The sequence below is a fragment of the Scyliorhinus canicula genome, chromosome 16, assembly GCF_902713615.1.
Source record: "Scyliorhinus canicula chromosome 16, sScyCan1.1, whole genome shotgun sequence".
Taxonomy (NCBI): Eukaryota; Metazoa; Chordata; class Chondrichthyes; order Carcharhiniformes; family Scyliorhinidae; genus Scyliorhinus; species Scyliorhinus canicula.
The window spans coordinates 68,437,120-68,451,098 of NC_052161.1; the positions used below are offsets into that span (position 1 = coordinate 68,437,120).

The 13,979-nt window shown below is 43.7% G+C and overlaps 1 protein-coding gene across 1 annotated transcript in view; it reads right to left on the minus strand.

The window, feature by feature from the left end:
- Nucleotides 1-5,093: 5,093 nt before the first annotated feature.
- The window catches only part of ipmkb (inositol polyphosphate multikinase b), a 106,502-nt gene continuing 97,616 nt past the window's right edge, over nt 5,094-13,979 (minus strand). The window contains exon 6 of the mRNA XM_038822022.1: nt 5,094-5,782. Coding sequence (XP_038677950.1) covers nt 5,151-5,782 — 632 coding nt within the window. The 3' untranslated portion in view covers nt 5,094-5,150. The remainder of the gene's footprint in view (nt 5,783-13,979) is intronic.

The following is a 13,979-nucleotide window of genomic DNA, read 5'->3' on the forward strand; positions in this document are numbered from 1 at the left end:
AGTAGCACCCATTACATAACAGCAGTCACCTCTGCACTCCATCCACAGCAAAACAAGTAATGCATATAATTCATCACAATCAAAATAAAGATAACAATTCATTATATATTAGAAGATAGATAAGTCAGACTATACCAAGATACGTTATGGATGATCGATTATAAATAACCACAGTATATGAATGTGCATTTGCTGCTTTTCTGATACTTTCATACCAATTCCAGCATAATTTCCCATAATACTAAAGTGTCTGTGTGCATGCTCAATAACAAAAGGGGCAATAATCCCACTTGTTCCCATCTAGTCTGCAGTTAAAATTGTACTTTATCTAAAATTAAGAGAACGCATTTTCAAAATGCCCCTGTTAAAAGCAAGCCATGGTTTATCCGAGAGTGCAGTCAGAGTATGAGCACTTTATAAATGAACTGTAAATTAAGGTGACTGATGAATTTTGCATTAACTTGTACCAAACGTTGTGTGCAGCGTTTTAAAAATAGTCCGAAATGTGTTCAAAAACCGATCCACCTAACAGGAATGACAAGTAGATTGCTCTGTGTTCAAATTTAACGCCCAGCTTTAATAGGCCAAGGTTATATAAAAGGATGCTGACTCATTGTAAAAACAAGAAAAAGTAGGTTCACTTTGTGAGACAATAAACTCCTCACTTTATTGGAACTATAGGGAGAAATTAAGCTTCTCTCAACCTGGCTCACAATCCCACAGACCTCACCAAGGGCTGCACACCGAATGTTGGACTGTGTGTCTGATTTGAATCAAAGCAATTTAAATTAACATTCTCGTTTCACAGTTCGTTCTCGGGTACAGCAAGCTTCCATCTGGAAGAAGTCGAGCTGAAATTAGATTGAGGTCTGGTGCATGCACCATTCTCCACTTGATGCCATGCTTCACCACAAATGACAAGTGTGTGCTGATGCGAGCAGAGGCAACCCTTCTTCACCTCACTCCCCTCTCAGTATAATCAAAAGTGAACACGGTTTCAATCAGTGTAAAACCTGCCACTGTTAAAAAGTCAAGTTTGTACTTGGCATTGATTTAGAAAAACAAAAAGGAAAAGTATACTGCACCGTTTACATGAAGCACTGCAATCTGTATTGAACAGTGACTACTTTAATCAAGATTAGGTCTGTGAAAATGTGGCCTATTGATATTTTAAGGTTAGTTTCAAAGTAGAAGGCAATAAATTTTAAGGTACTTTTAATATGAAACTGATCAGTACTTCAATGAAATGTATTCTGTAGTTCAGCCAGTCAGACTGAGCCATAAAAGCCACATATAAAATACATGCACTGCATTAAAGGTATTTTTCACCTTTCTATACAGAGCATTTTAAAAGGGCAAATTTACATAACAGCATATATTATCCTTTATACAAAACAAATATATTTCATAATTGTCATTTCTCAATAACTCCGCCTGAAGAAATGCTGAATAATCTCATTTTGTTCACTGCAGATGCTTTTCCACGAGGGACATGCCACTAAAATACTCTCAGGCCAGTCTAAGGGGGTTAAACTTTGTGAATGCAGGAGTTTACACTCGATACTGTGGTGCAAAAGCTCTGCCGCTTCATCAGCTGAAGGTTATTTATGTCAATTGGTACCGTGGAAGACCACAGATGTTGTGACCACAACCGCTCAAATACAACTTATCCCAAATGCCTTTCAACGCATTAGTTGCAAAAGGGAAACAGTCCGACAAATGGACGCTTGGTGCACCACAGCAGAGTCCCCATCAAGAGGATTCTATTGTCTTCGACCTTGTAACAAAATGACAGCTCAATGGATGTTCAAATGCCAAGTGAAAGTACACCCAAATGTTTTCAGGCATATAAAGTAACAAATCTAGAACTACAATGAAATCCTAATGAGGAGCCACAACTTAATCTTCAAGAATGCTTCTTGAAAGAATCAAGAGCTAATACGGGTTACAGAACCTGCATTCATTTAAAATATATTCAGCAAAACTCCCAGCGGTTGTTTTGGTGGAGTGACTCACGTTGGAGTTATTATAAAAAAATAATTTGAGATAATTTGAGGTTCCATTGTGTACATTGTTTCACCAACATTTACAGCACAAACTGCAAGGGCTGTAAACAAACAAATCTAATCCAAATTAGTGACTGCTGCGACTTTCTTGCTGGCACTTGGATGCATATTTCCTATGTTAACATAACTTGCATTAAACAGTGTGACCCTGAACAGCACAACACAAACAGTGATCTTACTTGTATAATAGACATATGAGATGATAGAAGGTGAGATCTGAAATCCTCAAATGAATGGAATATATTCCAAAACGTGAAACAATAAAACTGAATGCCCAATTCCCAAGAGCAGACACAGGATAGGTCAACCATCCATTTGGCCAGTCATCGCCTCAGTAGTGTCAACACAATTAGCTGTAAACTCACTGGGAAACAAGACTATTTTGAATGACTGTAACTGGAAGTGTCAAACAAAAGTTGTGGCCAGCACAATAATCAAATTTTAAAACTCTGAGGCTACTAAATGAATTAATTTTGTTACCTTTTAAATGGAAGGGAAAAGGCATTTTAAAATTGCCCAGGCCTGTTTAACAGTCCCCAGAGAACTCAAGCCAGAGAGGCTGACATCTCCTCAACTTGCTAAGCTCGCAACCAGCAAAAGATTTGACTTTCAACTCCACTATGACAGGAGAATCGGTTAGGGTATTGGAGGGGGGAGAATTAGTAGAACAGGTGAAATTAAGTGAAAGAGACAAAAAACCAGAAATAACATGCAAACTAAAGCCTGGTGATATTCCCCATGTCAATGGTTATTTAGCAGCATAATTTCTTTAGAATCCAACTGATTAGGTAAAAGGCCAATCGAAATCTTGTTCTGCTTTAAAAAAAATGCCATTTCCACCTGTCCCTTGTGATGCATATAGCTGATCAGAGGAGACAACTCTGACATGTGACCAGGTAGAAAATAATCAAACCCAAATCATCCTGATTTTTCAAGGACCAAAACAAGCAAATTATCAATCATCTTTTTCGTTGAAAGTCTTCGAGAATAGTCAGTAGTACTGAGGAACAGAACATAACAAATGGGGCGGGTCTGAGGAATGTACAGCTGCACAATGTAAACCTCTGTTAACAAACATACAAAAAAGCATAGTTTACAATTAAAAAATATTTCAGAAATAACTTTTTTCTCTTTAGAAAAAGCACACATTTGGTAAATACATTTAAACAACTAACAATTTTCACATGCATTATTCACTTGTACTAGTTACTGCTCCATCACAGTTCCTGCCACCAAATTTGCTTCTGAAGCTGACAAAGTGATAGCAATGTGGAAATCATTCAAAACGCTATCAAAATATCAAAAGTACATTGATTTGTGCAAATGTAAACTGTAATGAAAGGAACCCAATATTCTGAAATCTAGTGCATTTTTAAGAACGGCAGAAATGTTTTTTGTTTTAGTGCTTGCATGTCATCGTCAAATACACAACTTGACTAGCGCCAAGAATTTGGCCATTCTTTTGATACAAGTGTAAGTAATGGAAATGGAATCAGCAACACAACCACCAATGGTAGGAGTTATCTTGCTGGAGTCACAAGTCAGTTATGGTGACATAAATACACTGTGCAAGTGCAGTTGCTTGTTCACTCAGTATTCTAATAGTGAAGCCTACAAGGCCATTAGTAGTTGATCTGAGAAGTTAGTGTTCAAGTATAGAATATTCTTAGACATATGGGTTGGTCCAACACAGCAACAATTTTTAGTGTGCCTGTCTTATAAAGGCAAACCCAAACGCATAACAGCCCAGGGGAAATTGAGAGCAAATCAAATCAGCAATTTGTTAAACTGGGTGTTCGGAAGTTAACATTGGAAGCTATCACACAATATCACTACTAGTATCACAGAATCCCTACAGTGCTGAAGGAGGCCATTCGGCTCATCAAGTCCACACCTACCCTGCAAAAGACCACTCTACCTAGGTCCAATCCACCCCCCCCCCCCCCCCCCCCCCGCCTAATTCCTACAAATCTACCCCAAGGGGAAATTTAGCATAGCCAATCCACCTACCCTGCACATCTTTGGACTTTGGGAGGAAACTGGAGCACCCGGAGGAAACCAACGCAGACACCGGGAGAATGTAAAAACTCCACACAGTCACCAACGGTCGGAATTGAACCCGGGTCCCTGGCGCTGTGAAGCAGCAGCACTAACCAGTGTGCCACCGTAGATGACTAAATGAGACAAGCGAACAAATTAAAATGTCTGCCTTTTTAAAAGTAACCCAGTGTAAGGAGAAAAGACACTTAAAAATTCATTAAAATCTAATGGAACATTTCACTTAGAGGTTTCCTCCTCTTTCACCTCAACTCCTGCCGATCCCAGCATACTTAAAAAAAATGAAGGATTTAAAGGGAGAAAAAAGATTTTAAAACATACTATGCCGTTGTTGCGCTATCCGGTGGAAAATCTTAACCAAAGGGGTCCAGGTGATATGATGGCAATCTAATGCATTAGCTTTCATTAGACTGACAAATTAACCAGCTATTGCAGGACTGCAATACTCCGGGAGTTCTAGCTGAATGCATCAAAATAAAGAGACAACGGTTTGTTTCTATTTTACATGGATGGGACCAAACATTTCACTCTAATTGCAATAATTCAACTGAAAGAAAAGGCGAATAAAATACGCATCTCCAGAAAAGTGGCATTCCCAAAACAATCTAAAGTCTGACTAACCTGGTTTTCACTGAAGATAGCATTTGTCCATAGGCACAAGATCCATGCCTAGGATTGGCAGGCAGTTGGTTACACATCTGAAAAACCAATTACCATCATTGAAGTCTGCGGGTTTGTTACGAACAGTGGGAGCTCATAAATTTCCTTGTCAGCAGTTGCTAAGCTTCAGCTGCCCTCTGTAGGCTTTTGGAACTGTTTCAATGGCTGTCAATGATGAGTTGGTAAATTTTCCTGAGCTATTATAAATATCAAATCAATCACCAGAGGTACCGTACAATGAAAAGCACATACAATACACCTGGAATCACATTAGAAACACAAAATGATGCATCAGAACTTGTGCAGAAATCAATAAAACTGCTCCTTATTTATTTCCTTGCTCTCGATATCCCCAAAATTAAAAAATTAATCATCCAGCATATTTCGTAACACACTGATTAAATGTCTCAGCCCATAAATGTACTCCTCATCTTCTGTGTTGCTAGGGAACACATGTGCAAAGTCTATCATTCTTACATCAACCTCTGGAGGCTCCTGAAGCACGCTCGAGGTATGCATTAAATCCTTCTCCAATTGTTTTATTTCATTGCCATTTGGCTGTCCAGGTGAAACGAGAGTTAAGCATTTGCATATGCTGTGGTCTTGCTCTGAATTCTTCAGCTGTAGTGGGACCACACTTTGATGTGCCCTGGAGCACCCTTTCCTGTGAAGTGCGTACATATTGGAGAGGCTTTGACCAACTGAGGCCTCCATCATTCCATTCTCCCTGGAGCTCAATACATGTACATTATTATTGTATTCCACTACTTCTCCAGTTCGCCTTATTCCCTTTGGTGCTGCTGGTTTGTGGGATTCATCAACGACACCCATCTCGGTCAGCCGAGGCAATCCCTCATAAACAAACAGTAAGGAGCTTGCATAGAAACAGAGCTTATTTTGATTCTCAAACCACTGTAGTATCTTTTCAACCTCTCGAATACTTGAGGCGACAGCGTCCTTTCTCAAACAGCTTCCATCATGGAAGAATCTCGACAGACCTGCAAAATGATTGGCAAAATATCATCCTAATGAGACGGCCATTGAACATCCATATCAATATCTAAATTTACTTTTTAAAAAGAGAGAAAGAGAAAAGCTGTTTCTCTACTGAACAGCCTTGAAGACATTCTGACAACAATGCAACCTGAAGAACAAATCTGTTGCACATGGACTGGGGGGGACTGAGTAAACCTTTCAAAAGAAGAAACTTTTGTATTTATTCAGCGCCTTTCACAACCACAGGACCTCCCTCGGTGCTTTACAACCAATGAAGTACTTTTGTCATCGGTAACCGCGGTGGCCAATTTGTGCACAGAATGCCCCACATACAGCAATCTGAAAATGAACAGTTATGATCAGTGATGTTGACTGAGGGATAAATATTGGGAGAGGATATTGGGCAGACAATCCCTAACTCATCTTCAAATCATGCCGAAGGGATCTCTACGTCCACTTGAGAGCGCCGACAGGACCTCGGTTTAACATCTCACCTGAAAGGTGACACTCTGAAGGCGTAGCGCTTCCTCAGGACAGCAGGTAAGTGGCAGCCTACATTCTCAAGCCACTGGAGTGGGATTTAAACCTGCAACTTTCTCCCTCAGGTAAGAGTGATGAGCCACAGTGTAGACCGACGGACACTACCTAGGTTTCTGGCGAATGTAAACTGGCTAGTGGAACCACATTTTACATAGCAGCTTGACTCAATCCAATAAGAGTCTGGACAAAGCAGTGATGCGAATTAAACTCAATACTTTCACAACTGCTCCCTCAAAGTATCAGTTTAGGGAAATGCAATGGAATATGCTGCCAGCTGTTTAGGACTTATATGGCCTCCTATCAGTACTAACAAATAAATGTCTCCAGGTTGCCACAAAACATACAGTAAATTAGTAAAACTTTGCTCACAGTACAGTTCACAGCCAGATGTTTCACAAGCTGAACAGTCAGCTTTTATTACCACCCTCATTATCAATATTACTTTGGCTTAAGTTGTAGAGCATTTGCCAATGACAGTTAAAGCTGCATGCAAAGATTTACTGCTAGAAAAAGATATTAAATTCACTGCCTGTATATATTTAATTGCTTCATTTCACCACACAGATTAGCTCTCATATATTCACATTATGCAGTTTATAGAATACATTCTTAATACTTGATTTCCAGAACAAAAAGTGCCGATTTCTGTAATTATAAAACTGAAGTTATTAAATGCAGTAGAAAATTTACTAAACACATTCAAATCACTGAGCAATCCAAGTATAAAAGCTAATATAATCGCAGGGTTAAATGCCTCCCCCTCGGGGAATGTGCATCTCATTATGCCAATATGGAGGCACTTGTCCATATGCAGAGTTTTACTTCAGTTCGATTAGGGAAATTGTATTTTTAAGGTTCCAGTTTCTCTGCATCTGTTTACTGTCATTAACTTCAGTAAATCTGTTGTATGGCTCATTGAGTGCCATTTGGCTTCTTACAATGCAGCATCACAGGAGGCCATTCGACCCATTATGCCTGCAGCAGCTAGTTGGTAGCACTTTCAAATTAGTGCCACAACCTCACTCTTTGGCCATAGCCCCGCCACTTTTGACCCTTTTGTGTACTTGTCCAATTGCCTTTGGCAAGTTACGGTTGAATCTGCTTCAAACAACTTTTCAGGCAGTGCACTGCAGGCTTTTACAGCTCACCACGTAATGTTGCCTCTGGTTCTTTTGGTGAACACTGTAAATCTGTGTCTGGTTACTGACCTTTCTGACACTTGAAATAGAATAAAATAGAATAAATGAGAAGAAACTATCTAAACCGCTCCATGAAGTTGAACATCTCTATTAAACCTCTATTAAAAGGTAGTAAAGGCCATGGGTTGGATTCTCCACACCCTTGCGTCAAAAGCACGAGGGCCGGAGAATCCATGTTCCCACAAGAAATCGAGACTGGCACCGTTTCACCGATTCTGCAGGCCCCTGGGACCTACCTGGGATCATTGCCAGAGGACCATTCAACCTTTCTCCGCCCCCAACCCCGATGGCGTGGAACTAATGTGCTGCAGCCGGTTGGGATACTCGTGTGGTGGCTGCGGACTCAGTCCGCGGCCGCCCAGGTCGGGGGCGGGTGGATCGGAGGCCAGGGAGGGGCCTTATAGGTGGCCGAGTATTGCTTGTGCGGGGGTTGAGGGTCGGCCGCGTGGCCGATCGGGGGCTCTCTTTTGTGAGATTAGCTCCACGGTCCGAATGCACCATGCACATGCACGGCCTCTGACCCGGATGTGTGGGGGCCCGTATCTGCAGCAAAAGCTGAGAGATCTACTCCGGGTCCCTGCTAGTCCCCTGCAAGGTGGGAATTTGTCTCTCTTTGATGCAAGTCTTTCTGGCTTAAAACTCTACCAATTGCCGCCAGAGTGGGGATATGTTCCCAATATTGGAGAATTTAGCCCCATGGATTTGGGAGGCGCTGAGTTGCTGCAGTGCAACTTGCAGATGATACATACCAATCACAGTGTGCCAGTGGTGTAGGGAGTGAATATTTAACGTGGTAGGTAGGGCACCAATCAAGAAGGCTGCTGTGCCCTGAATGGTGCCGAGTTTTTTCAAGTGTTGAAGCAGCACTCACCCAGGCAAGTGGAGAGCATGCCATCACACGCCTGACTTGTGCCTAGTAGAAAAACCGAAGGGAGTCAGCTTGAGTTAATCACCACAGAATACCCAGCCTCAGCCTATTCCTCTAATCACAGTAGGTCCAGCTAAGGTTCTGATCAATGATAACCCCTTCCCACCAGAATGTTGATGGGGAGCCATTCAGGGATAGAAATCTCATTGAATGTCAAAACGAACTGCTGAGCGCTCTTAGTAGAGATGATTACTACCTGGCACTTGCGTGGCACTAATGCTACTTGCCATTTACAAGCCTGAATGGTATCCAGGTCTTTCTCCATGCGGTAGTGACTGTTTAACTATCTGAGAAGCTGCAAGTGGAACGGAACACTTGTGCATCCATCAGTTGATATCTGCAATTCTGACCTTATGATGGACGGAAAGTCATTTACGCAGCAGTTGACGATTCTTGGGCCTAGGATGCAACCCTGAGAAACTGCTGCAGTGATCATCTCTAGACATCTCTACAATGGGGAAAGAAAGGGCATCAAAGATTGAGCTCCCTGGACGATTAAAGATCCTGAGATTAATTTTTAATAAAAAAGATGTAAGACAAATTAGTTCAGTAGTTTGCTGGAATGTCACTGAAGGAGTGAGAACAATCACTGTACAGAGTTTATACTGGGCCTGAAGCAATACAAGAAAGCTTAACAAGAAGCATTCATTTCTACAAATGGACAAATAGTAAGGATTATCCTCTACAGTCAATGAAATACCATAATGTTTTATAATTGTTTGGGGTTTACTATCCTAGATTTTTTTTCCATTCTCAGAATGCAGGTAAGTCTGGCAGAGCTACATTTGTTGCTCATACCCTGTTGCCCTGCCAGGTTGCTGGAGGGCACATTGAGTTACCCAGAGTGTGGGATTAAGAGCCAAACATTAATTGAATTTTTACAAAGATCCAGCAGCGATCCATGACAATTTGACTAATTACCAAACATACGGAGTTCAATTTCACAACGTGTCATGGCAGGGTCTGTGAAATCATATCTCGTCGGCCATTGCTCCAATAACATATGCACTAGGCAACCATTCTGAAATCAAATCAGCCTTGGAAATGTCTGGGGTCCTCTAATTAGACACCATGTCCCTGGTCTGAGAACAAGAAGGAAATACAAAGCCATCAGGTTATCTGTGGAAAGGGAAAATGCTGGAAAATCTCAGCAAGTCTAGCAGCATCTGTAGAGAGAGAAAAGAGCTAATGTTTCGCGTCCGATGACTCTTTGTCAAGCACAGATGTTATCTGTGGAATTCCCTACCGCAGATTCCAGTGGGTGCTCGGACAGTGAGTAAACTTGAGGAGTTAAACAGATGTTTAATTAGTGATCTTTTGAAGGGTTTCAGAGAATGGGCAGGACAGTAGAGAGGGAGTCATGAGATCAGCCATGATTGTATTAAATGGTGGAGCAGACTCAGGAGGCTACATTGCCTACCCCTGCTCAGAGTTATTTTGTTCCAAGAACAATTCTGTCTAATTACACCTTCCAGCTCTTGGTCTGTAGCCCTGTAGGTAACACCACCTCGAGCACAAATCTGGTGTTCTTGATTAATAAGATAAGAGGATTTTTTGATTAATGAGGGGATCAGGAATTATGGGGAGAAGGCAGGAGAATGAGGGACATATCGGTCATGATCGAATGGTGGAGCAGACTCGATGGGCCGAATGACCAAATTTTGTTTTAAATCTTATGGCTCCTATAAAAGGTGAAAGGGTAGGTCCAAAAATCCAGAGAACACGAATTGTTAAGGGAAAATACAGGATTGGATCGGGGGGAGAAAAAAGGTTTATGGCAGATATAGAGGGACGAAAACAGTGGATGCCTTAGAATAGTAGAGAAACTGCACAGGGATACTTAAAAAAGAAATCAGGAGGGCAAGAGGAGACAATGAAAAATCACTTGGCGGGGAAAATAAAGAAGTTTTACAAGTATGTTAAGGGACAAAGGGTAGCCAGGGAAAGAGTAAAGCCTATTTGGGAATCTGTGTGGAGCTGAAAGATGTAATTGAGGTATTAAATAAGTATTTTGCATTTGTGTTAATTATGGAGAAGGACAACGTAGTTAAACAAAGCAGGCAGGAGGACTGTGACTTTATTGAACAAATTAGCATTGAGAGGGAGGAGGTATTAGTGGGTTCAGTGGGCTTCAAAGTGCATAAATCACCAGGCGCAGATGGGATTTATCCTCAACTGCTGTGTGAGGCAAGAGAGGAGAATGCAGGGGCTCTGATGCTAATTTTCAAATCCTCTTTGCCACAGGAGAGGTGCCAGAGGACTGGAGTACATCTCATGTGGTACCATTATTCAAGAAGAGAAAAAGGGGAAAAAAAACAGGTAATTATAGGCCAGTGAGACCAACATCAGTGATAAGGAAATTATTTTTTAAAATTCTAATCAACAGAATCAATCTTCACTTGGAGGGGCATGGCTCTGTCAGCGGAGTTATTGTGTAACAAATTTGATTGAATTTTTCGCGGCGGTGACAAGCTTTGTAAATGAAGACAGTGCAGTTGATGTAGTCTACATGGACTTCAGTAAGGTTTTTGACAAGGTCTCTCAAAGGAGACGGATCAAGAGGTAAGAGCCCATGGGAATTAGGTCAATTTGGCAAATCGGATCCAAAATTGGCTAAGTGGCAGGAGACAGAAGGTGTTGATCGAAGGTTGTTTTTGTGAATGGAAACCTGTGTCCAGTGGTGTACCGCAGGGACGATGCTGGGTCCTTTGCTGTTTGTAGTGTACATTAATGATCAAGGTGGGAATGTGGGTGGTATGATTACCATATGCTCACAAGGTTCACAGATGACACAAAAACCGGTGGCAAATAGCAACAAGAAAAGCTTTAAATTAAAGGCAATATAGACGTGCTGGTCAGATGGACAGAACAGTAGCGAACAGAATTTAACCATGAAAAGTGAGAGATGATGCACTTTGGGAGGACTAACAAGGGAAGGGAATCACACAATGAACGGTCGGACGCTAGAAGTACAGAGGACCAGAGAGATCTTGGGGTGCATGTCCATAGGTCCCTGAAGGCAGCAGGATAGATAAATGGGACAGAAGGCAGTGGTTAAGAAAGCATATGGGATACTTGCCTTTATTAGCTGAGGCATAGAATATAAAAGAGTAGGGAGGTTATGCTGGAGTCGTATAAAACATTTGTTAGGCCACAGCTAGAGTACTGTGTGTAGTTCTGGTCACCACACTATAGGAAATATGTGTTTGCACTAGAAAAGGTGCAGAGGGGATTCACCAGGGTGTTCCCTGGGCTGGAGCATTTCAGTTATGATTGTTAAAGATCACCAACTCCGCCAGGCACGCGGGGCCCTATACGAACACGGAGACAAAGCCAGCCGCCTGTTGGCCCACCAGCTGAGAAAGCAGGCAGCCAGCAGAGAAATTGCGCAAATCAGAGATACCAGAGGCACGTTGGAAACAGAACCAGAGAGGATTAACAAAACCTTCAAGGCCTTCTACCAAGAGCTGTACACCTCAGAGCCCCCAACGGGGAAGGCTGGGATGAACCGGTTTCTTGACGGACTGAACATACCAGTTGTGGGAGAGGGCAGAAAACAGGATCTGGAAGCACCACTAGCACTGGGAGAGATCATGGAGAGCATTAGCTCCATGCAGGCGGGGAAGGCGCCGGGACCGGACGGATTCCCGGCGGACTTCTACAAAAAATTTGCGACAGCGCTGGCCCCGCACCTGCGGGAGATGTTCACAGACTCGCTAGCTAGGGGCACGTTGCCACCCACGTTAGCACAGGCCTCAATCTCGCTGATACCTAAGAAAGACAAAGACCCAACGGAATGTGGGTCATACAGACCCATATCTCTGCTGAATGCAGACGCCAAAATACTGGCCAAAATCCTAGCCAAAAGGCTAGAAGACTGTGTACCTGAGGTGGTCACAGAAGACCAGACGGGCTTTGTCAAAGGTAGACAGCTGACCGCGAACATCAGGCGCCTGCTGAACGTGATAATGACCCCCTCCGGGGAGAGAACACAAGAGGTGATCGTCTCCCTGGACGCAGAAAAGGCCTTCGACAGAGTCGAGTGGAAATACCTCATAGAGGTACTGGAGCGGTTCGGGCTTGGAACAGGGTTCACCGCTTGGGTAAAGCTCCTGTACAACGCTCCCATGGCGAGTGTACAGACCAACAATACCAACTCCCAATACTTCCAGCTGCACAGGGGCACCAGACAAGGATGCCCACTGTCCCCGCTGCTGTTCGCACTAGCAATTGAACCGCTAGCAATCGCGCTCAGGGCAGCAAAAAATTGGAGGGGGATCCGAAGGGGAGGTAGAGAGCACAGAGTCTCACTCTATGCGGATGATCTGCTCCTCTATATCTCGGACCCACAAAGCAGCATGGACGGAATCATCGCGCTCCTGAAAGAGTTTGGAGCCTTCTCGGGCTACAAACTCAACATGAGCAAAAGTGAGATCTTCCCAGTACACCCGCAAGGGGGGGGGGGGGGGGGGGGGGGGGGGGGGGCAGCACTAAAGGGGCTGCCGTTCAAACAAGCCCGACATAAATTCCGCTACCTGGGGATCCAAATAGCCCATGACTGGAAAGGGATCCACAAATGGAACCTCACCAGCCTGACGGAGGAAGTTAAAAAAGGACCTGCAAAGATGGAACACACTCCCGCTCTCCCTCGCGGGGAGAGTTCAGACGATCAAAATGAACGTACTGCCCAGGTTCCTCTTCCTGTTTAGATCCATTCCGATCTACATCCCCAAGGCCTTTTTCAAAGCGCTGGACAAACTCATCATGGCGTTCGTATGGGGGGGTAAAAATGCTAGGATCCCAAAGAAGGTCTTACAAAAAACAAAAACCAGGGAGGGTTAGCCCTCCCGAATCTACAATTCTACCACTGGGCAGCAACAGCCGAGCGAGTAAGGGGATGGATCCAGGAGCCAGAAGCTGAGTGGGTGCGTGCGGAGGAGGCCTCCTGCATGGGAACCTCCCTCCGGGCCCTCGCCACGGCAGCACTCCCATCCCCACCCAAAAAACACTCCAGCAGCCCAGTGGTGACAGCCACCCTCCAATCCTGGAACCAACTGCGGCAGCAACTTGGCCTGACCAAAATGTCGAACAGGGCTCCTCCCATCTGCAACAACCATAGGTTCAAACCAGCACTGACCGACGCCACCTTCAAAAGGTGGAGGCAGGACGGGGGGACACTGACAGTCAGGGACCTATACACGGACGACAGGATCGCAACACTGGACGAACTGACAGAGAAATTTCAGCTAGCTGGGGGGAACGAGCTACGGTACCTGCAGCTCAAAAACTTCCTACGAAAGGAGACAAGGACGTACCCACAACCGCCACGACAGACACTACTGGAAGACCTACTGGACGCAAGTATCCTAGAGAAAGTGAACTGTAGTGACATGTATGACCGACTGGTAGATAGGGACGACACCGTACTGGACGCAACAAGGAGGAAATGGGAGGACGACCTGGGGATGGAGATCGGGTGGGGACTCTGGAGCGAAGCACTGCATAGGGTCAACTCCACCTCCACGTGCGCAA